This window comes from Symphalangus syndactylus, chromosome 9 (assembly GCF_028878055.3).
Source record: "Symphalangus syndactylus isolate Jambi chromosome 9, NHGRI_mSymSyn1-v2.1_pri, whole genome shotgun sequence".
Classification (NCBI taxonomy): domain Eukaryota; kingdom Metazoa; phylum Chordata; class Mammalia; order Primates; family Hylobatidae; genus Symphalangus; species Symphalangus syndactylus.
Window position 1 is genome coordinate 43,037,366 of NC_072431.2, and position 25,034 is coordinate 43,062,399.

Sequence of the window (25,034 nt, forward strand, 5' to 3'; positions counted from 1 at the left end):
AGTGGTCAGGATACCCTTGCTTTCTTCTTTTTCTTTTTTTTTTTTTATTTAAGTTCTGGTGAACATGTACAGAATGTGAAGGTTTGTTACATAGGTATACACATACCATGGTGGTTTGATGCACCCATCAACCCGTCATCTACATTAGGTATTTCTCCTAATGCTATCCCTTCCATAGCCCTCCACCCCTCGACAGGCCCCAGTGTGTGATGTTCCCCTCCCTGTGTCCATGTGTTCTCATTGTTCAACTCCCACTTATGAGTGAAAATATGCTGTGTTTGGTTTGCTGTTCTTGTGTTAGTTTGCTGAGAGTGATGGTTTCCAGCTTCATCCATGTCCCTGCAAAGGACATGAACTCATTCTTTTGTATGGCTGCATAGTATTCCATGGTGTATATGTGCCATGTTTTCTTTATCCAGTCTATCATTGATGGGAATTTGGGTCGGTTCCAAGTCTTTGCTATTGTGAACAGTGCCGCAATAAACGTATGTGTGCATGTGTCTTTATAGTAGAATGATTTATAATCCTCTGGGTATATACCCAGTAATGGGCTTGCTGGGTCAAATGGTATTTCTGGTTCTAGATCCTTGAGAAATCACCACACTCTCTTCCACAACGGTTGAACTAATTTACACTCCCACCAACAGTGTAAAAGCGTTCCTATTTCTTCACATCTTCTCCAGCATCTGTTGTTTCCTGACTTTTTAATGATTGCTATTCTAACTGGCATGAGATGGTATCTCATTGTGGTTTTGATTTGGATTTCTCTAATGACCAGAGATGATGAGCATTTTTTCATATGTTTGTTGGCTGCATAAATGTCTTCTTTTGAGAAGTGTCTGTTCATATCCTTCACCCACTTTTTGATGGGGTTGTTTTTTTCTTGTAAATTTGTTTAAGTTCTGTGTAGATTCTGGATATTAGCCATTTTCAGATGGATAAATTGCAAAAATTTTCTCCCATTCTGTAGGTTGCCTGTTCACTCTGATGGTAGTTTCTTTTGCTGTGCAGAAGCTCTTTATTTTAATTAGATCTCATTTGTCAATTTTGGCTTTTGTTGCCATTGCTTTTGGTGCTTTAGTCATGAAGTCTTTGCCCATGCCTATGTACTGAATGGTATTACCTAGGTTTTCTTCTAGGATTGTTATGGTTTTAGGTCTTACATTTAAGTCTTTAATCCATCTTGAATTAATTTTTGTATAAGGTGTAAGGAAGGGATACAGTTTCAGTTTTCTGCATATGGCTAGCCAATTTTCCCAACACCATTTATTAAATAGGGAATCCTTTCCCCATTTGCTTGTTTTTGACAGGTTTGTCAAAGATCAGATGGTTTTAGAAGTGTGGTGTTATTTCTGAGGCCTCTGTTCTGTTCTATTCGTCTATATCTCTGTTTTGGTACCAGTACCATGATGTTTTGGTTACTGTAGCCTTGTAGTATAGTTTGAAGTCAGGTAGCATGATGCCTCCAGCTTTGTTCTTTTGGCTTAGGATTGTCTTGGCGATGCGGGCTCTTTTTTGGTTCCATATAAAGTTTAAAGTAGTTTTTTCCAATTCTGTGAAGAAAGTCAATGGTAGCTTGATAGGGATAGCATTGACTCTATAAATCACTTTGGGCAGTATGGCCATTTTCACGATATTCATTCTTCCTATCCATGAGCATGGAATATTTTTCCATTTGTTTGTGTCCTCTCTTATTTCCTTGAGTAGTGGTTTGTAGTTCTCCTTGAAGAGGTCCTTCACATCACTTGTAAGTTGTATTCCTAGGTATTTTATTCTCTTTGTAGCAATTGTGAATGGGAGTTCACTCATGATTTGGCTTTGTCTATTATTGGTGTATAGGAATGCTTGTGATTTTTGCACATTGATTTTGTATCCTAAGACTTTGCTGAAGTTGCTTATCAGCTTAAAGACATTTTGGGCTGAGACGATCCGGTTTTCTAAATATACAATCATGTCATCTGCAAACAGAGACAATTTAACTTCCTCTCTTCCTATTTGAATACCCTTTATTTCTTTCTCCTGCCTGATTGCCCTGGCCAGAACTTCCAACACTATGTTGAATAGGAGTGGTGAGAGAGGGCATCCCTGTGTTGTGCCAGTTTTCAAAGGGAATGCTTCCAGTTTTTGCCCATTCAGTATGATATTGGTTGTGGGTTTATCATAAATAGCTCTAATTATTTTGAGATATGTTCCATCAATACCTAGTTTATGGAGAGTTTTTAGCATGAAGGGTGTTGAATTTTGTCAAAGGCCTTTTGTGCATCTATTGAGATAATCATATGGTTTTTGTCGTTGGTTCTGTTTGTGTGATGGATTACGTTTATTGATTAGCATATGTTGAACCAGACTTGCATCCCAGATATGAAGCCGACTTGATCGTGGTGGATAAGCTTTTTGATGTGCTACTGGATTTGGTTTGCCAGTATTTTCTTGAGGATTTTCACATCGATTTTCATCAGGGATATTGGCCTGAAATTTTCTTTTTTTGTGTCTCTGCCAGGTTTTGGTATCAGGATGATGCTGGCCTTATAAAATGAGTTAGGGAGGATTCCCTCTTTTTCTATTGTTTGGAATAGTTTCGGAAGGAATGGTACCAGCTCCTCCTTGTACCTCTGGTAGAATTCGGCTGTGAATCCATCTTGTCCTGGACTTTTTTTGGTTGGTAGGCTATTACTGCCTCAATTTCAGAACTTGTTATTGTTCTGTTCAGGTATTCAACTTCTTCCTGGTTTAGACTTGGGAGGGTGTATGTGTCCAGGAACTTATACATTTCTTCTAGATTTTCTAGTTCATTTGCATAGAGGTATTTATAGTATTCTGTGATGGTAGTTTGTATTTCTGTGGGATCAGTGGTGATATACCCTTTATCATTTTTTATTGTGCCTATTTGATTTTTCTCTCTTTTCTTGTTTATTAGTCTGGCTAGCGGTCTATTTTGTTAATTTTTTCAAAAAATCAGCTCCTGGATTCATGGATTTTTTGAAGGGTTTTTTGTGTCTCTATCTCCTTCAGTTCTTCTCTGATCTTAGTTATTTCTTGTCTTCTGCTAGCTTTTGAATTTGTTTGCTCTCGCGTCTCTAATTCTTTTTATTGTGATGTTAGGGTGTCAATTTTAGATCTTTCCCATGCTTTCTCTTGTGGGCATTTAGTGCTATAAATTTCCCTCTACACACTGCTTTAGCTGTTTCCCAGAGATTCTGGTACATTGTGTCTTTGTTCTCATCGGTTTCAAAGAACATCTTTATTTCTGCCTTCATTTTATTATTTACCCAGTAGTCATTCAGGAGCAGGTTGTTCAGTTTCCATGTAGTTGTGCAGTTTTGAGTGAGTTTCTTAATGCTGAGTTCTAAATTGATTGCACTGTGATCTGAGAGACTGCTATAATATCTATTATTTTGCATTTGCTGAGGAGTGTTTTACTTCTAACTCTGTGGTCAATTTTAAAGTAAGTGCGATGTGGTGCTGAGAAGAATGTATATTCTGTTGATTTGGGGTGGAGAGTTCTGTAGCTGTCTATTAAGTCTGCTTGGTCCAGAAGTGTGTTCAAGTCCTGAATATCCTTGTTAATTTTCTTTCTTGTTGTTCTGTCTAATATTGACAGTAGGGTGATAAAGTCTCCCATTATTATTGTGTGGGAGTCTAAGTCTCTTTGTAGGTCTCTAAGAACTTGTGTTATGAATCTGGGTGGTCCTGTATTGGGTGCGTATATATTTAGGATAGTTAGCTCTTCTTGTTGAATTGATCCCTTTAGCATTATGTAATGCCCTTCTTTGTCTCTTTTGATTTTTGTTGGTTTAAAGTCTGTTATGTCAGAGACTAAATTGCAATCCCTGCTTTTTTTTTTTTTTTTTTTTTTTTTTTTTGCTTTCCATTTGCTTGGTAAATATTCCTCCATCCCTTTATTTTGAGCCTATGTATATCTTTGCACATGAGATGGATATCCTGAATACAGCACACTGAAGGGTCTTGACTCTTTATTCAATTTGTCAGTCTGTGTCTTTTAATTAAGGGCATTTAGCCCATTTACATTTAAGGTTAGTATTGTTATGTGTGAATTTGATCCTGCCATCATGATGCTAGCTGGTTATTTTGTCTGTTGATGTTTCTTCATAGTGCTGATGGTCTTTACAATTTGGTACATTTTTGCAGTGGCTGGTACCGGTTATTCCTTTCCATGTTTAGTGCTTCCTTCAGGAGCTCTTGTAAGGCAGGCCTGGTGGTGACAGAATCTCTCAGCATTTGCTTGTCTGTAAAGGATTTTATTTCTCCTTCACTTATGAAGCTTAGTTTGGCTGGATATGAAATTCTGGGTTGAAAATTCTTTTCTTTAAGAATGTTGAATATTGGCCCCCATTGTCTTCTGACTTGTAGGATTTCTGCAGAGAGATCCGCTGTTAGTCTGATGGGCTTCCCTTTGTGGGTAACCAACCTTTCTCTCTGACTGTCCTTAATATTTTTCCTTCATTTCTACCTTGGTGAATCTGATGATTATGTGTCTTGGGGTTGCTCTTCTCAAGGAGTATCTTTGTGGTGTTCTCTGTATTTCCTGAATTTGAATGTTGGCTTGTCTTGCTTGGTTGTGGAAGTTCTCCTGGATAATATCCTGAAGAGGGTTTTCCAGCTTGGTTCCATTCTCCCTGTCACTTTCAGGTATACCTATCAAACGCAGGTTTGGTCTTTTCACATAGTCCCATATTTCTTGGCGGCTTTGTTTGTTCCTTTTCATTCTCTTTTCTCTAATCTTGTCTTCACACTTTATTTTAGTAAGTTGATATTCAGTCTCTGATATCCTTTCTTTTGCTTGATCGATCTAGCTATTGATAGTTGTGTATTCTTCAAGAAGTTCTTGTGCTATGTTTTTCAGCTCCATCAGGTCATTTATGTTCTTCTCTAAACTGGTTATTCTAGTTAGCAGTTCGACTAAGTTTTTTCAAGGTTCTTAGCTTCCTTGCATTAGGTTAGAAATGTTCCTTTAGCTCAGGGGAGTTTGTTATTACCCGCCTTCTGAAGCCTGCTTCTGTCAATTTGTCAAATTCATTTTCCATCCAGTTTTGTTCCCTTGCTGACGAGGTGTTGTGATCCTTTGGAGTGGAAGAGGCGTTCTGGTTTTTGGAATTTTCAGCCTTTTTGCCTGGCTTCTCCCTATTTTCGTGGATTTATCTATCTTTGGTCTTTGATGTTGGTGAGCTTCAGCTGGGGTTTCTGAGTGGACATCCTTTTTGTTGATGTTGATGCTATTCCTTTCTGTTTGTTAGTTTTCCTTCTAACAGTCAGGACCCTCTGCTGCAGGTCTGCTGGAGTTTGCTGGAGGTCCACTCCAGACCCTGTTTATCTGGGTATCACCAGTAGAGGCTGCAGAACAGCAAAGGTTACTGCATCCTCCTTCCTCTGGAAGCTTTGTCCCAGAGGGGCACCCACCAGATGCCACCTGGAGCTCTCCTGTATGAGGTGTCTGTCTGCCCCTGCTGGGAGGTGTCTCCCAGTCAGGAGACATAGGGGTCAGGGACCCAGTTGAGGAGGCAGTCTGACCCCTAGCAGAGCTCGAACACTATGCTTGGAGATCCGCTGCAAGGAGCTGACAGGCAGGGACATCTAAGTTTGCTGAAGCTGAACTCACAGCAGCCCCTTCCTCCAAGTGCTCTGTCCCAGGGTGATGGGAGTTTTATCTATAAGCCCCTGACTGAGGCTGCTGCCTATTTTTCAGAGATGCCCTGTCCATAGAGGAGGAATCTACAGAGGTAGTCTGTCTACAGCAGATTTGCTGAGCTGCAGAGGGCTCCGCCCAGTTGGAACTTCCCTGTGGCTTTGTTTACACTGTGAGGGAGAAACCGCCAACTCAAGCCTTAGTAATGGTAGATGTGCCTACCCCCACAAAAGCTCAATCATTCCTGGTCAACTTCAGACTGCTGTGCTGGCAGTGAGAATTTCAAGCCAGTGGATCTTAGCTTCCTGGGCTTCATGTGGGTGGGATCCACAGAGCTAGATCACTTGACTCCCTGGCTTCAGCCCCCTTTCCAGGGGAGTGAATGGTTCTGTCTCACTGGCATTCCAGGCGCCACTAGGGTATGAAAAAAACTCCTGCAGCTAGCTCGGTGTCTGCTGTAATGGCTGCCCAGTTTTGTGCTTGAAACCCAGGGCCCTGGTGGCACAGGCATTCGAGGAAATCTCCTGGTCTGTGGGTTGCAAAGACCATGGGAAAAAGCGTAGTATTTGGGCTGGGGTGCACCATTCCTCACGGCACAGTCCCTCATGGCTTCCCTTGGCTAGGGGAGGGAGTTTCCCCAACTTCTTGTGCTTCCCTGGAGAGGTGACGCCCCACCCTGCTTCGGCTTGCTGTCTGTGGGCTGCACCCACTGCCTAACCAGTCCCAATGAGATAAGCCAGGTACCTCAGTTGGAAATGCAGAAATCACCCACCTTCTGCATCGATCTAGTTGGCTGCTGCAGACCGGAGCTGTTCCTATTTGGCCATCTTGCCAGGTCTCCCTACCCTTGCTTTCTTTCACTGTGATTGGCCTGAAATCATTTAAGAGCTTCCTATAGTCATGTGATCCATGATTTACTTAATAAATCCAATTACTTTATATGACACAGATGAATTATTCATATAATTGAGGTGGAAGTACATGTTTTGTTTGATTTTCTCAAGTTATTGTACTTTATGCTACTTGAACTTAAAGTAACCCTTACTTATGTTTTACTTTATGATATGGTTTTCATATCATACCAGACTAGGACATTGTATGTATTTGGATATAGATTACTCAGACATTTTACATCACTTTAATATTTTTCAACATATTAAACTTTTAGCTTTCAGTTTCGACTGTTTTTTCAAATTTAATTAAAATTATTTAGATTTTTCTAAGTTAAAAATACATCTATGACTGAAAAATATATTTATATAATTTGATTTATAATGATGTGATACTTAATATTCACAGTTGATGTCTATCACATTTTAAATAAAAAGAATGGGTTAACAGTCGTCATACTTTGTAGCTTGGTATTATAATTTTCTAAAATCTTCAATATACAGTACTAACTTAGATGAAAGCATTCCCTCTGTACCCTTTCAGAAGTAATGCTGTGCAAGAAATAAAGTGGCTATATTATAATGATTTCTAGAAATAGAGGCCTCAAATATATTATCAATATTGTAATATATTATTTCTTGTATTTGCTTAAAAATATTTAAAAATAAGATCTGAATTCAACATGTTGCCCTAATTATATTTTGACTTCCAATAACATGATATTCTTTCTTTGTCATTTTTCTATTTTTATGACTAATAGATAATCTGGTGTTCCGTATGAAAAATGAGATGAGAAACACCAAGTACAAACCAGTAGACTATCAACAATTGCGTGCATTAACTGAAGCAAAGAAATTAGCTTCTGCCTCTGCAAAGCTAAAGGTTAGAAGTTGTGTGTGTATGTGTTTTTCTAGTTTTAGAAAGTTGAATTGCTAGAAAGTATTTACATTGTGAATGTGAAAATAAATGACATTCCAAATAGTTGTTAGAAACTCCCAAGTAGTAATAATAGTGAATAGCAGCTAAGATTTATCGAATGCTCTCGAACACCATTATATAGTTTACATGCATTCATACATTACCCATTTAATGGGTAAAGAACAACTCTTTGAGGTCTGAATTCAACTTTATTTTTTGAAAGACATTTATTTTATTAGCTTTCAACAACTTTCAACTTAATCTGAAGAATAAAAATTGTTAGTAATTACCAGCCATGGACTATTTGATTAAGGCTCCTTCTCCAACACTATACAAATATGTCCTCAGGTGCTCTCTTTTCTAGAATTCCGTTTTTGGCTTAAATATATGTTCTAAGCCAGGGTGAACCTAGGCTAGATTTGAAAGGAGATTATGTGCAAGTGATTTTGCACAGTATTTTAGGACCATGTGTAGTTTAGGATTACTCACACAGTATGATTCTCTCTTGTGCAAATAATAGAGTTCATTGAAAACAGTATTTTCATTACTTGGCTGCATTAAAAAACAGGTTAGGTGAAGCAACTTGTTACGTAATTTACAAGTTATTTGTATTTAAAATTTTCATGGTTTGTTTTGCCTTTTATTGTTAATATCTTTTTTTATAGAAGGCAATTGTTATGATTTCAAAGCACATTTGATACTCTTTTCTGGAGAGATTACCGTATAATCATGGGACATATCTCCTCAAACTAAGGCGACCATTTAAAAGCCAGGGAATTATTTATTTGGTTTATATAACTTTAAAATAAGTTAATGTTATGGGAACATTCAAAGAAATTTTGTGGTAAAGTCACTTATATTACTATTATCCTAACAAAACTTTTCATATTCCTGACATCTGTTTATTGTACACATATATAAACATAAACATAATACATATTTTATTTTTCCCATGATAAACATAGACATGAAATCGTGTATACTTTTCTCCCTAACAGTCTATCACATAATCTTTTAAATATTTAATTGTTCAAGCCAATAAATATTTATTATGTGCCTACTATTTGCCTTGAAGATAGAATGGTAAGCAAAATATAGCCCTTACCTTTATGAAGTTTACTGTTTGCTGGGGGAGGGAGAGGAGTCAGTGTTTATCAAATAAGCCTGGAGTAAAATTATCCCAAGTATAAACTGCAATAAAAACCATGCTGTTTGGTGTATAATAGGATTTGATCTTCACTGAGTGGTTAGGGAAGGCTTTTCTGAGGAAGGGATATTGCAATTGGGATCTCAAGGCCAATAAAGTGTGAAGTTACAATGAGATAGGAGGAATCAGTTCTGGTGTTCTATTGCACAGTAGGGTGAGGATGAATAACAGTAAGGTATTGTATATTACAAAACAGAAGAGAGGCTGTTGAATATACTCCCCACAAAGAAATGATAAATGCATGCAACGATGGCTGTGCTAAATACCCTGATTTAACATATATTTTTTGTAACATATATATGTATCAAAACATCAAATTGCGCCCATAAATATGCACAATTACAATATGTCAATTAAAAATATAATACAAAAGAATTAACTAGGCAAAAACAGGTGTGACAAGTACTCCAAAGAGAAAAAGATGCATGCATTATCCCACCCCAATTTTTAGATACTTGAGATGTATTCAATTTTGTGATAATAGAAATTATGCTACTTCCAGCATAGATACTTTTCATATTTTAGAATCCTCTACTCTCGTAGGAAAAATTCCCATGATTGCGATATCTGGACCAAAAATGTGAGTGTTTTTTAGTGTTTTTGAGACCTGTTACCAAATTTCTTTCCCAAGGTATTGTTTTAATAAAGATACCAAACAAATGTATTCTCTACACCCTTGTCAGTATTGGAATAGATAAATAAATATTCATATATGTATATATACACGCTTACATTTCTAATACCATCCATCCATACATCCATCCATTCGAGATGTACCAAAAAAGACATTTTGGCTGAATGTAGAATGGTTGAGTGTTAAAATCAGTATTTTATCAAAGTGAATTTCTCTTTGGTGATAGACTCATTATGAAAGAATCAATATATTTCAGATTTTTAATTATTGTGGTTTTTACAGTTTGATATCAAGTGCAGGAACAATAATTTCTCAGCACTGTCAGCTGCTAGATGGCTACTGTGGTCTCTGTATTTACGTATTTGTGCGGTTAAACAGATGCTCACATTCAACTGGCATTTTAAATAACATCAGTAACCTTTTTGTTCATAGTGGAATGTAATTCAGGAAGAAGCTTTTCTAGAAATAACTGTGTACCTGGGATTCATAGCTTGGCAAATCTCAAAAAATCCCTTGTCTTTAACTAATGAAAATGGTTCACAGTCTGTAACAATCATTTTGACAACCTTTTGCTTCCATTTTTAGTCTCTGTAGATTCATGATGATAAGGAATTGTCCTTTCAAAGCATTTTGGAATGTCTGTTGTTTTGAATTTCAGTTAGTGAGAACAAAATGTGTCCTAGGTACTTCATCATTTTCTAACACTTGCTTTTTTTTCTTCATGCAGTTTTCATTTTTTATTATATCTGGATTGAGGAAGATGCATTGGGAATATTGTTGTACATTATTTTTTGGAGTCTTCCCTTCTAATTTAATTTAGAGGTGGCAAGTTGACATTTTGCTTTTAATTTATTCTTGTAAGTTGTGAACAATTGCTAAATAGGACTTTTTCTTAAAAGACTCATGGCTTAAGTGGAATTAAATAACTGGAAATTAAATACAACTCAAAGTTTTCTTTAATGTCCTGAATGCTAATATTATATGGTTATATGATTATAATAGTATCTCTCTTATTCTTTCATATATTACTTGAATTAAAAATATATAGGCTCAAAAAGAATGTATTATTATTCTTAATGTTACATAGCTAACACATTCTCTCTTAATATTTGTATTGTCAACCTACTTCCCTGTTTATTTTACCATTTAAATTTACTCTTTTTTTAGACATGTAATTAACAGTTTTAATAATCATCGTTAATTATTAAAGCACTTTGGCAATATTAAATATAAAAGTATTTAAATAAAATGATAAAATGTTAACATTTAAAGCACATAAAGAGATGATTGCTTCAAGTTACATCTAGAATACTTAGCTACCTGTCTGATTTGTACTACTGATATTATTAACAAGTTAGATGTGATGGTCATCTATATAATCGCTGCATCATTGATCATGCACAATTTCTGGGAAGCCAGCCATATATGACTGAAGTGGACAGTCAGTGATCTAGTCTTTCAAAGCCTGAGACTGAACCTGAAGGCAAATAATAGAGTTGGGCTAAAAACTGAGACCAATTTTGGTACCTTGTGTGTAACTGTTCATTCCCAGTGTATTAACTGTAAAAGAGATCTTTGCAATTATTTTTAAATTTGAATATCTTTGCTTAGATACTTCTTGTCCAGCTCAAGCCTCTATTAATTCTTTTTAAAAATGTTATATTATAGAAAATTATAAACATATGCACAATTGGATTCAATGGTATAGTGAATCTCCATGTCACATCATTCAGCTTCAAAAATGATCAACTTTTGGCCATTGTTTCCTCTATACTCCTACCCACAAACAACCCCCTGTGCCAGATTGTTTTGAAGCAAATCACAGACATCATAGTATTTCACTCATAAATATTTCAACATATACTGCTGAAATAATAGAGATTTTTAAAAAGCTTACAGTACTATTACCATGTCTAAAAATGTTAATGTCTTAATAATTTAAAATATGTAGTGTTAAATTTCCCTGATTGTCTCAAAAATTTTGTCTTAAAGTTTATTTAAATCAGCTTCTAGATATGGTCTGTACATTATAATTTTTTTTTTATTATTATACTTTAGGTTTTAGGGTACATGTGCACAATGTGCAGGTTTGTTACATATGTATCCATGTGCCATGTTGTTTTGCTGCACCCATTAACTCGTCATTTAGCATTAGGTATATCTCCTAATGCTGTCCCTCCCCCCTCCCCCCACCCCACAACAGTCCCCAGAGTGTGATGTTCGCCTTCCTGTGTCCATGAGTTCTCATTGTTCAATTCCCACCTATGAGTGAGAACATGCGGTGTTTGGTTTTTTGCCCTTGTGATAGTTTACTGAGAATGATGTTTTCCAGTTTCATCCATGTCCCTACAAAGGACATGAACTCATCATTTTTTATGGCTTCATAGTATTCCATGGTGTATATGTGCCACATTTTCTTAATCCAGTCTATTGTTGTTGGACATTTGGGTTGGTTCCAACTCTTTGCTATTGTGAATAGTGCCGCAATAAACATACATGTGCATGTGTCTTTATAGCAGCATGATTTATAGTCCTTTGGGTATATACCCAGTAATGGGATGGCTGGGTCAAATGGTATTTCTAGTTCTAGATCCCTGAGGAATCGCCACACTGCCTTCCACAATGGTTGAACTAGTTTACAGTCCCACCAACAGTGTACAAGTGTTCGTATTTCTCCACGTCCTCTCCAGCACCTGTTGTTTCCTGACTTTTTTTTTTTTTTTTTTTTATACTTTAGGGTTTTAGGGTACATGTGCACAATGTGCAGGTTTGTTACATATGTATCCATGTGCCATGTTGATTTCCTGCACCCATTAACTCGTCATTTAGCATTAGGTGTATCTCCTAATGCTGTCCCTCCCCCCCCCCCCCACCCCACAACAGTCCCCGGAGCGTGATGTTCCCCTTCCTGTGTCCATGAGTTCTCATTGTTCAATTCCCACCTATGAGTGAGAACATGCGGTGTTTGGTTTTTTGTCCTTGCGATAGTTTACTGAGAATGATGTTTTCCAGTTTCATCCATGTCCCTACAAAGGACACGAACTCATCATTTTTTATGGCTGCATAGTATTCCATGGTGTATATATGCCACATTTTCTTAATCCAGTCTATCGTTGTTGGACATTTGGGTTGGTTCCAACTCTTTGCTATTGTGAATAGTGCCGCAATAAACATACGTGTGCATGTGTCTTTATAGCAGCATGATTTATAGTCCTTTGGGTATATACCCAGTAATGGGATGGCTGGGTCAAATGGTATTTCTAGTTCTAGATCCCTGAGGAATCGCCACACTGACTTCCACAATGGTTGAACTAGTTTACAGTCCCACCAACAGTGTAAAAGTGTTCCTATTTCTCCACATCCTCTCCAGCACCTGTTGTTTCCTGATTTTTTAATGATGGCCATTCTAACTGGTGTGAGATGGTATCTCACTGTGGTTTTGATTTGCATTTCTCTGATGGCCAGTGATGAGGAGCATTTCTTCATGTGTTTTTTGGCTGCATAAATGTCTTCTTTTGAGAAGTGTCTGTTCATGTCCTCTGCCCACTTTTTGATGGGGTTGTTTGTTTTTTTCTTGTAAATTTGTTTGAGTTCATTGTAGATTCTGGATATTAGCCCTTTGTCAGATGAGTAGGTTGCAAAAATTTTCTCCCATTCTGTAGGTTGCCTGTTCACTCTGATGATAGTTTCTTTTGCTGTGCAGAAGCTCTTTAGTTTAATGAGATCCCATTTGTCGATTTTGGCTTTTGTTGCCATTGCTTTTGGTGTTTTAGACATGAAGTCCTTGCCCACGCCTATGTCCTGAATGGTATTGCCTAGGTTTTCTTGTAGGATTTTAATGGTTTTAGGTCTAACATATAAGTCTTTAATCCATCTTGAATTAATTTTTGTATAAGGTGTAAGGAAGGGATCCAGTTGCAGCTTTCTACATATGGCTAGCCAGTTTTCCCAGCACCATTTATTAAATAGGGAATCCTTTCCCCATTTCTTGTTTTTGTCAGGTTTGTCAAAGATCAGATAGTTGTAGCTATGCGGCATGATTTCTGAGGGCTCTGTTCTGTTCCATTGATCTATGTCTCTGTTGTGGTACCAGTACCATGCTGTTTTGGTTACTGTAGCCTTGTAGTATAGTTTAAAGTCAGGTAGCGTGATGCCTCCAGCTTTGTTCTTTTGGCTTAGGATTGACTTGGCGATGCGGGCTCTTTTTTGGTTCCATATGAACTTTAAAGTAGTTTTTTCCAATTCTGTGAAGAAAGTCATTGGTAGCTTGATGGGGATGGCATTGAATCTATAAATTACCTTGGGCAGTATGGCCATTTTCACGATATTGATTCTTCCAACCCATGAGCATGGAATGTTCTTCCATTTGTTTGTATCCTCTTTTATTTCATTGAGCAGTGGTTTGTAGTTCTCCTTGAAGAGGTCCTTCTCATCCCTTGTAAGTTGGATTCCTAGGTATTTTATTCTCTTTGAAGCAATTGTGAATGGGAGTTCACTCATGATTTGGCTCTCTGTTTGTCTGTTATTGGTGTACAAGAATGCTTGTGATTTTTGTACATTAATTTTGTATCCTGAGACTTTGCTGAAGTTGCTAATCAGCTTAAGGAGATTTTGGGCTGAGACAATGGGGTTTTCTAGATATACAATCATGTCATCTGCAAACAGGGACAATTTGACTTCCTCTTTTCCTAATTGAATACCCTTTATTTCCTTCTCCTGCCTGATTGCTCTGGCCAGAACTTCCAGCACTATGTTGAATAGGAGTGGTGAGAGAGGGCATCCCTGTCTTGTGCCAGTTTTCAGAGGGAATGCTTCCAGTTTTTGCCCATTCAGTATGATATTGGCTGTGGGTTTGTTGTAGATAGCTCTTATTATTTTGAGATACGTCCCATCAATACCTAATTTATTGAGAGTTTTTAGCATGAAGGGTTGTTGAATTTTGTCAAAGGCCTTTTCTGCATCTATTGAGATAATCATATGGTTTTTGTCTTTGGTTCTGTTTATATGCTGGATTACATTTATTGATTTTCGTATGTTGAACCAGCCTTGCATCCCAGGGATGAAGCCCACTTGATCATGGTGGATAAGCTTTTTGATGTGCTGCTGGATTCGGTTTGCCAGTATTTTATTGAGGATTTTTGCATCAATGTTCATCAAGGATATCGGTCTGAAATTCTCTTTTTTGGTTATGTCTCTGCCAGGTTTTGGTATCAGGACGATGCTGGCTTCATAAAATGTGTTAGGGAGGATTCCCTCTTTTTCTATCGATTGGAATAGTTTCAGAAGGAATGGTACCAGTTCTTCCTTGTACCTCTGGTAGAATTCAGCTGTGAATCCATCAGGACCTGGACTCTTTTTGGTTGGTAAGCTATTGATTATTGCCACAATTTCAGAACCTGTTATTGGTCTATTCAGAGATTCAACTTCTTCCTGGTTTAGTCTTGGGAGGGTGTATTTGTCGAGGAATTTATCCATTTCTTCTAGATTTTCTAGTTTATTTGCATAGAGGTGTTTGTAGTATTCTCTGATGGTAGATTGTATTTCTGTGGGATCGGTGGTGATATCCCCTTTTTCGTTTTTTATTGCATCTATTTGATTCTTCTCTCTTTTCTTCTTTATTAGTCTTGCTAGCGGTCCATCAATTTTGTTGATCTTTTCAAAAAACCAGCTCCTGGATTCATTAATTTTTTGAAGGGTTTTTTGTGTCTCTATTTCCTTCAGTTCTGCTCTGATTTTAGTTATTTCTAGGCTTCTGCTAGCTTTTGAATGTGTTTGCTCTTGCTTTTCTAGTTCTTTTAATTGTGATGTTAGGGTGTCAATTTTGGATCTTTCCTGCTTTCTCTTGTGGGCATTTAGTGCTATAAATTTCCCTCTACACACTGCTTTGAACGTGTCCCAGAGATTCTGGTATGTTGTGTCTTTGTTCTCGTTGGTTTCAAAGAACATCTTTATTTCTGCTTTCATTTCATTATGTACCCAATAGTCATTCAGGAGCAGGTTGTTCAGTTTCCATGTAGTTGAGCGGTTTTGACTGAGTTTCTTAATCCTGAGTTCTAGTTTGATTGCACTGTGGTCTGAGAGACAGTTTGTTATAATCTCTGCTCTTTTACATTTGCTGAGAAGAGCTTTACTTCCAACTATGTGGTCAATTTTGGAATAGGTGTGGTGTGGTGCTGAAAAAAATGTATATTCTGTTGATTTGGGGTGGAGAGTTCTGTAGATGTCTATTAGGTCCACTTTATGTAGAGCTGAGTTCAATTCCTGGATATCCTTGTTAACTTTCTGTCTCGTTGATCTGTCTAATGCTGACAGTGGGGTGTTAAAATCTCCCATTATTATTGTGTGGGAGTTTAAGTCCCTTTGTAGGTCACTGAGGACTTGCTTTATGAATCTGGGTGCTCCTGTGTTGGGTGCATATATATTTAGGATAGTTAGCTCTTCTTGTTGAATTGATCCCTTTACCATTATATAATGGCCTTCTTTGTCTCTTTTGATCTTTGTTGGTTTAAAGTCTATTTTATCAGAGACTAGGATTGCAACCCCTGCCTTTTTTTGTTTTCCAGTTGCTTGATAGATCTTCCTCCATCCCTTTATTTTGAGTCTATGTGTGTCTCTGCACGTGAGATGGGTTTCCTGAATACAGCACACTGATGGGTCCTGACTCCTTATCCAGTTTGCCAGTCTGTGTCTTTTGATTGGAGCATTTAGCCCATTTACATTTAACGTGAATATTGTTATGTGTGAATCTGATCCTGTCATTATGATGTTAGTTGGTTATTTTGCTCGTTAGTTGCTATAGTTTCTTCCTAGCCTCAATGGTCTTTACAATTTGGCATGTTTTTGCAGGGGCTGGTACCGGTTGTTCCTTTCCATGTTTAGTGCTTCCTTCAGGAGCTCTTTTAGGGCAGGCCTGGTGGTGACAAAATCACTCAGCGTTTGCTTGTCTGTAAAGTATTTTATTTCTCCTTCACTTATGAAGCTTAGTTTGGCGGGATAGGAAATTCTGGGTTGAAAATTCTTTTCTTTAAGAATGTTGAATATCGGCCCCCACTCTCTTCTGGCTTGTAGAGTTTCTGCTGAGAGATCAGCCGTTAGTCTGATGGGCTTCCCTTTGTGGGTAACCCGACCTTTCTCTCTGGCTGCCCTTAACATTTTTTCCTTCATTTCAACTTTGGTGAATCTGACAATTATGTGTCTTGGAGTTGCCCTTCTCGAGGAGTATCTTTGTGGCGTTCTCTGTATTTCCTGAATCTGAATGCTGGCCTGCCTTGCTAGATTGGGGAAGTTCTCCTGGATAATATCTTGCAGAGTGTTTTCCAACTTGGTTCCATTCTCCCCATCATTTTCAGGTACACCAATCAGACGTAGGTTTGGTCTTTTCACATAGTCCCAAATTTCTTGGAGGCTTTGTTCATTTCTTTTTATTCTTTTTTCTCTAAACTTCCCTTCTCTCTTCATTTCATTCATTTCATCTTCTATCAGCGATACCCTTTCTTCCAGTTGATCGCCTCTGCTACTGAGGCTTCTGCATTCTTCGCGTAGTTCTCGAAACTTGGCTTTCAGCTCCATCATCTCCTTTAAGCCCTTCTCTCCATTGGTTATTCTAGTTATCCATTCTTCTAATTTTTTTTCAAAGTTTTTAACTTCTTTGCTATTGTTTTAAATTTCCTCTCGTAGCTCAGAGTAGTTTGATCGTCTGAAGCCTTCTTCTCTCAACTCATCAAAGTCATCCTCCATCCAGCTTTGTTCCGTTGCTGGTGAGGAACTGCGTTCCTTTGGAGGAGGAGAGGTGCTCTGTTTTTTAGAGTTTCCAGTTTTTTTGGTCTGTTTTTTCCCCATCTTTGTGGTTTTGTCTACTTTTTGTCTTCGATGATGGTGATGTACAGATGGGTTTTTGGTGTGGATGTCCTTTCTGTTTGTTAATTTTCCTTCTACCAGACAAGACCCTCAGCTGCAGGTCTGTTGGAGTTTACTAGAGGTCCACTCCAGACCCTGTTTGGCTGGGTGTCAGCAGCGGTGGCTGCAGAACAGCAGATTTTCGTGAGACCACAAATTCAGCTGTCTGATAGTTCCTCTGAAAGTTTTGTCTCAGAGGAGTACCCGGTTGAATGAGGTGTCAGTCTGTCCCTACTGGGGGGGTGCCTCCCAGTTAGGCTGCTCAGGGGTGAGGGACCCACTTTAGGAGGCAGTCTGTCCGTTCTCAGATCTCCAGCTGCGTGCTGGGAGAACCACTACTCTCTTCAAAGCTGTCAGTCAGACAGGGACATTTAAGGCTGTGGAGGTTCTCGCTGAGTTTTTGGTTGTCTGTGCCCTGCCCCCAGAGGTGGAGCCTACAGAGGCAGGCAGGCCTCCTTGAGCTGTGGTGGGCTCCACCCAGTTCGAGCTTCCTGGCTGCTTTGTTTACCTAAGCAAGCCTGGGCAATGGCGGGCGCCCCTCCCCCAGCCTCATTGCCGCCTTGTAGCGTGATCTCAGACTGCTGTGCTAGCAATCAGCGAGACTCCGTGGGCATAGGACCCTCCAAGCCAGGTGCGGGACACAATCTCCTAGTGTGCCGTTTTCCAGGCCCGTTGGAAAAGCGCAGTATTAGGACGGGACTGACCCGATATTCCAGGTGCTGTCTGTTTTCCCTTTCTTTGACTAGGAAAGGGAACTCCCTGACCCCTTGCGCTTCCCGAGTGAGGCAATGCCTCGCCCTGCTTTGGCTCACGCACACTGTGCTGTACCAGCTGTCCTGCACCCACTGTTTGGCACTCCCTAGTGAGATGAACCCAGTACCTCAAACGGAAATGCAGAAGTCACCCGTCTTCTGTGCGGCTCAGGCTGGGAGCTGTAGACCGGAGCTGTTCCTATTCGGCCATCTTGGCTCCACGCCCCATAATTTTTTTTTTAGATTTGCTCCTCTATCCTTTTGTATTTTGTACTTTATTTTTTGAAGAAATGGTATTGTTTGTCTTATAGTCTGAATTAGGCAGATGACATCCTGATGGTGTCATTCAACATGTTTTTCTATTTCTCGTATTTCCAGTAAATTGATAGTTATATTTAGGGACTTGATCAGATTCAAGTTCAATTAATTTTGGCAAGAACACTTACTGATGGAAGTTTTGTGCTCTAATGTTTTTCTATTACAAATGGTACTGCAGTGAATAGCTTTGTGCATATATCTTTTATACTTTTGCCAGTATAGTTTTCAGATGGATTTCTATAAATGAATTTGCTAGGTCACAGGATAAATCCAGATGAAATCTTGTGATACATCTCCAAATTCCCTTCTATGGGGATTGTATCACTTTGTATTCCCACTAGCAATATTAGACGGAACATGCTTTCTGTAGCCTCACAGTGTTTTGTTAAACAATTGAGTTTTTGTCAACCCGATAAATGAGAAATTGCATCTTACTGTACTTGTTTTTTTTCTTTTTATTTATGTTAACAGTTCTTTATTGAGTTATAACTCACATATAGTAAAATGTATATATCTCAAACATACATCCCAGTGATATTTGACAAACATATACATACATGTAACCTGTGGTCTACTAGTTATTGATGTCTGTCTCAGAAGATGGGTCTTGTGGTTCAAAGGGCTTTTGTAATATTTCAGGATGCCTATTTAGGGTTTTATTATCTTGGACCATCACAATAAGCCATACACAGGAAACCCCTGGTTTCTGATTCTTTTATGAATTCATTGTTTTGGCATGTTTCCAGAGTATTTTTGAATCGTCAGGATTCTGCACCAATTATCATTCACCCTAAGTATTGACTTCATATGGTGTATTGCCCAGTAAAATGAATTGGAATCACCTAGACGTCTCTGTGTTGGTAAAGATAGAACTTTAAATCTTTTTGTTCTTTTTAAGACTTTTTTTTTTTTTCATTTTTGGCCCAAGGATAGAAGTGGAATCAATGAGTGAATTTATAAAAAAAAATCAGTATGTTCTGCAAAATATTGGAATTGTCTAGTGAAAAATAGTAGCTTTATTTTGACTTTTATAGTCTACTTAATTGAACTTTCCGTGGGCCCAAAGGTGAGAGCATTGATTTTTTTTCAAACTATAAAAATGTGTCTCTGTCTTTCACCAATGTATTTTAATTTTTTTGTACAATATGTACCAAATATGCCAAAGAAATCTAATTTTAAAAGTTGTATCTGTTGCAACAAACTTTAGCGACTGTATGGTAAATGGCTGGAATGAGTTTTAAGCATTCTTAAGGTGAACGTTAAAATGTCAGATTTTAGAAATACTGTGTACTTATATTTTTTTGGTAGGTAAAATAGAGACTGCTGAATGTTTTCATGCAGTGTCCTGTGCTTTTAAAAATGTACTTTCCTCCTAAATTTTATAATTGTAACACTCTTACCTTCTTAGGAAATATTTGACTTTGATTTTGCATTTTTTAAAAGTAATCTTTGGGTTGTTTTCTTATACCTCTAATTTTGAATCAGTAAGCAGAATAGCAGAAAGATAAACTCAAGGTTAAAGCAATCAGTGAATGATGGCTGGAAATAGCATGCATTATAAAGATTCCTTTTTAGAACTTATCTTCTGAAGTCTTTACATCTCCAGTATTGATCTTTTAAAGCTTTTAGGGTACTAAGTACTTTAACAGCAGAGAAATTTTGAAATATGCGTATTTCATCAAGTTTCTGATTTACACGTTTGTAGTTTAAAATTGTTAATATGGAGTACTTCGGTTTGGAGTACGCATGAGTATAAGTTAGAGTCTAACCAGGGAACAGACATCACTTGAGGATTTAGAGTAGAGGGGTTTTTAATGTAGGAAAATGTTTATGCAGGTGATAGCACTGAGAAGGCGAAGGACTGGGAGGCAATACAGAGATTGACAAGTACAGGAAATCACTGCCATCCGTAGGTCAGAGGGACATACAGAAGAAGCAAGGCCATGTCAAATTCCTGGGGTGAGGTTACCCGGAGATAGTTGGAACTGTAGTAGAACTGTTCAGAGAAAAGTTGGGTCAATGGATACAATGCAAATGCTCCTGGAGGCTCTGTGAGAGTAGAGAAAGCAAGATGACATAGTCCTTCGGCTTCTCCTTTCTTCCCTGCCTTCAGTCTCCCATCCCAGGGTCTTGCTTTGGCTGAAGCCAACTGATAGGGGTGCCTGAGAAACACAGGCTGCTCTGTGAGATGGAGCAGATCAGGCAAACAGCCAGAAATGGATCTAAGGCAAACAGATCCAGGGCTGATAAAACCTTTCAGCAGAAACCCAAAATCATTAATTATGTGCTACATTTTTAAAAAGTTGTAAAATTGAGGAAAAATTACGTTTAGTTGAAAATTTAGATTTCAATGCTACATGATTTTTCATATTTCTTTATCTTCAAATAAATATTTGCTTAAATTAAAAAAATTTTTTTACAAAGACATACTTAGAGTTGAAAGATTAAAATTGTGTGTTCAAGGTCATATTTCTAGTAAGTGTTGAAGCCAGGCCTTCTAAAAACTTATCCAAGGAACCTTTCCCATCTTATGCTGAGGGATCAGATAGAAACCAATCTAAACATCGAGGTTCTTTGTTACTCTGATATTTATGAGCTTTATAATCTTGACCACATCTTTTAACTTCTCATACATTCAATAAATATTCTCCTCCATAAATGCGAATAAAGATACCTATTATGCCTGACAGGGAAGATGAATCCAAAAGGGGTGAAATGAAACCTCTTGAAAAATTTTCTGGGGTTATATGAATTAAGGTATTATCTATTTCATGTATGGAAAATAGAATGACTTTGCCTTTATTTTAATAGGTACTTTAAAAACAGTTTTTAAGTTTGTCAGTATTCCAAACCATTTTTCTTTCTCCTCCCTGCTTTAAAAAATCAAATTTATTTTAGGTAGACTTTGTGTTAGGAGATGCACTGATAAGAATTTTAAAAGAGCAACTATTTAACTTAGAAAATTCAGATTAAGCATTTCTGTTGTGAAAAACACATTCTGAAAACTTTGAAGTTGCTCCTCTTTTGTTCCTCTAAATCTAGATCAGAAAAGCAATGTTGACTTCAAAGATATCCAAAGAACAAACACTAATAAAACAACACAAGCAAGTGTGGTGGCAGGAATACCAGAGGCTGAATGAAGTCAGGTAAGAACTGGGGGACATAGTAAGAACTCGTAGGAATTACTAGGAATAGCACTTATCTCGTCAGATGTTCTATAATGTTCCATGTTAATTAACCATTACAATAAAAATTTAAAGTTACAATTTGAATGTGAGTCAAATTAAAATCCTTTGATTTCCTCAGCTTAATCTGAAATCCAGTGAATATATTAATATGGCTTTTGCTTCCTTTCGGAAAGAAGATGATCTTCTGTATGTGTCAATCACTTCCACACTCCCACTCTCATACTTGTATTTACTTGTATCATACTTAGCATATTGGATTATAATGTTTTGGATACATGTTTTTTCTTCCCTATAAAGTGGTAAGGATCCCATCACGGGCTAACATCTCATCATATTCATTTTTATATAGTAGAATACATAGAGATGCAAATGCTTTTAATACATGGATGAACTAATGAACAAGGAGTTCAAGTTGCAAATGATTTCTGGGTGTAAGTGCATCATGACTAACTTACTCAATTTTGCTTTTTGACTTTTGTTATTATTTCCAGCCGTCACGTAAAGATAAATTAAAATGAAATATTGAGGCCGGGCGCGGTGGCTCATGCCTGTAATCCCAGCACTTTGGGAGGCTGAGGCGGGCGGATCAGGAGGTCAGGAGATCGAGACCATCCTGGCTAACACAGTGAAACCCCGTCTCTACTAAAAATACAAAAAATTAGCCGGGCGAGGTGGCGGGCGCCTGTAGTCCCAGCTACTCGGAGAGGCTGAGGCAGGAGAATGGCGTGAACCCCGGTGGGTGGAGCCTGCAGTGAGCCGAGATCGCGCCACTGCCTCCAGCCTGGGCGACAGCGAGACTCTGTCTCCAAAAAAAAAAAAAAAAAAAAAATGAAATATTGATTCTACAGTTGATCTTAATTGTAATCTTTGAAAAGTTAGTGTTTTTAAAGGTCAGGGCAAAAAGAGAAGGCAGATGTGTTTCTCCTTCATTTATAGCTTGTATACTTGTTTTAATGATGATGTTTATAAAGTGTGCTTTTAAAAGGTGCATTTTAAAGCATTTATTTTATATCAAAAGGGTTAATTTCTGTGGTCTTATTCTAAGTAAAGTTTCTAAATACAATTAGACCCATCTTATCCCTCAAAAAGTCACCTATTGTGGAGTGAATGTTTGAGCCTATTGAAATTTTTTTTTGCAAATGTGCATAACTTGAAACATGACAAAAAGGAAAGCCATTAGGAAGCTTTAACTGTGGTGTTCACTGATTCCAGTTCAAATGTAAAGGAAGACACTGGGTAAAGTTTTTTGTTTTTTTTAAATCTTGGCTATTCCACATTTTCTTAATGTGTATATTAAGTCGTTCGTAAGCTAGGTAGAAGAGGTGTATACATATCATTATGGGAAATAATTCTTTTGGCTGACCTGGAATGACACAAAGAAAGTGGAGGTGAGGAAGACTTAAGTAATGATAACCTTAATGTCTCAGAACTTGTAAGGGCTGAAAATTGGACAAAATGAAGAATTCCAGGATAAGTTTCTATGTTATTCTAAAATGCAGGCTAATTTCAATTTGTGTTCGGTGCAACTGAAAGCTAACAGCAATAGGAGATAAATTAGAGAAATGACTACCTTGTGGAGAATTTAGGGCCACCAACAAATTAGAAGTAGTTAAAGTGCTAACAGTGTTTGTCAACCTTTAGAAATCGACATCCCCTTTTAATAAGTAAGATTCTATGCCTTACCATAAAAGACAACATTTAAGAATCTCAGGCAGGCAGAGGATAAGGGCCTACAATAACACCTAACATTTGTTAGGTAATTTAATATGTGCCGGGTAATATTAGGTTGGGCAAAAGCCACAATTATTTTTGCACCAACTGAATATGTTAAGTCCTGTACATGTTTTATCTCCTTTAATATTTACAACGACCCTACAAAGTAGTCGTTATTGCTCTCTCAGTTTTACAGATGAGAATCTTGAGTCTCAGATGATGAAAGTTAATTTGTAGGTCATAAATAACCTAGTCTGTGTGGAGCTGGGATTGGAACGTTTGCCCCTAACTTCTGTGCTCTCTGACCTTGGAGTTGAGTAGTTTTTTCCTTTTTCTACAGGGTTCTGTTTACATCACCTGAGATCCAATTGGTCTAGCTTTGCTGGTAAAAATAAAAGAAATTTTGCCAGGGTGTGGTGGTGCATACCAGTAGTCCCAGCTACGTGGGAGGCTGAGGCAGGAGGATCACTTCAGCCTAGGTGTTCAAGCCTTCAGTACATTATGATTGCACCCGTGAACAGCCACTGCACTCTAGCCTGGGCAACATCGTGAGACCCCATGTCTAAAAACAACAAAACAAAATGAAAACATGTTGCCAAACTTTAATTGTTTGAAATCTGTACTAAGAAAACTAGACAAAATTTTCAAATGTAAAGTTGTTTAATATTTACATTTATACAGTTTTATTTAAATTGTGTTATGCTTAATCAAACTATACCCCTTGAAGTTTTTGATACACTTTTCCAGAAGCACTTTCTCCCTTGTTTCATTCTGGTACCACAAAGAATCCCTTAAGTTTTTATTTTTTATTTTTTTGAGACGGAGTCTTGCTCTGTCGCCCAGGCTGCAGTGCAGTGGCGCAATCTCGGCTCACTGCAAGCCCGCCTCCCAGGTTCACGCCATTCTCCTGCCTCAGCCTCTCCGAGTAGCTGGGACTACAGGTGCCCGCCACCACGCCCGGATAATTTTTTGTATTTTTAGTAGAGACTGGATTTCGCCGTGGTCTCGATCTCCTGACCTCGTGATCTGCCCGCCTCGGCCTCCCAAAGTGCTGGGATTACAAGCGTGAGCCACTGCGCTCGGCCTCCCTTAAGTTTTTGTGTGCTCGTTTGCCCAGATGATGTATTCATCTACTCAGTGCAACCACCTGCAGATAAGACACCCTGGTGAAGGGCATTTTTGAGCCTTCAGGTGTCTACCTTGGTATAGATTCTTATCCTTCCAGAAAGGTGCCAAAGTTCTAGCTGGAGAATCAGTCTCCTCAGAACATCAAAAATTACCCATATCTTCATTTTTTTTGGCAGTTTGTATGTTCTGTTATGACTTTCTGGGTGCCGAGCTAGATGGTTTTTAAGTGCTGTGTTTTTGGTTAAACAAATCTGTTCTGGAATAACTTCTGGTTTGACTCAACCATTATGCACTCATCCTCCATGTAACGGTTGCAAATGTGATCTTAAAAATATTTCTGGCAGAAACTACCTGCTGGAAAAATAGACAGTGAGGTATCATTTACAATATCACCCCTCCTTTATACATTTAAACAAAAAACAAAACCTTGTCCCATGTAAATTGGCTTAGAAAATTATGACACAGCACTTTGGGAGGCCGAGGCAGGTGGATCACCTGAGGTCAGGAGTTTGAGACTAGCCTAGCCAACACGGTGAAACCCTGTCTCTGCTAAAAATACAAAAATTAGCCAGGCATGGTGGCACGCACCTGTAGTCCCAGCTACTCAGGAGGCTGAGGCAGGAGAATTGCTAGAACCTGGGAGGTGGAGGTTGCAGTGAGCCGAGATCGTGCCATTGCACTTCAGCCTGGGCGACCCAGCAAGACTCCTTCTCAAAAAAAAAAAAAAAAAAAAAAAAAAAAGAAA

At 38.1% G+C, this 25,034-nt stretch overlaps 1 protein-coding gene across 14 annotated transcripts in view; it reads left to right on the forward strand.

The window, feature by feature from the left end:
* The window catches only part of CCDC148 (coiled-coil domain containing 148), a 315,736-nt gene that overhangs the window by 101,425 nt on the left and 189,277 nt on the right, over window positions 1-25,034 (forward strand). For 10 of the 14 annotated variants that reach the window (XM_055292046.2, XM_055292053.2, XM_063646011.1 and 7 more), the window contains 2 exons: window positions 7,296-7,417; window positions 21,303-21,406. In XM_055292046.2, the coding sequence (XP_055148021.1) occupies window positions 7,296-7,417; window positions 21,303-21,406 (226 nt within the window). Of the gene's footprint in view, window positions 1-7,295; window positions 7,418-19,207; window positions 19,327-21,302; window positions 21,407-25,034 lie in introns of those variants that run through there. The other 4 variants (XM_063646009.1, XM_055292055.2, XM_063646010.1 and 1 more) reach the window with 2 other exon arrangements.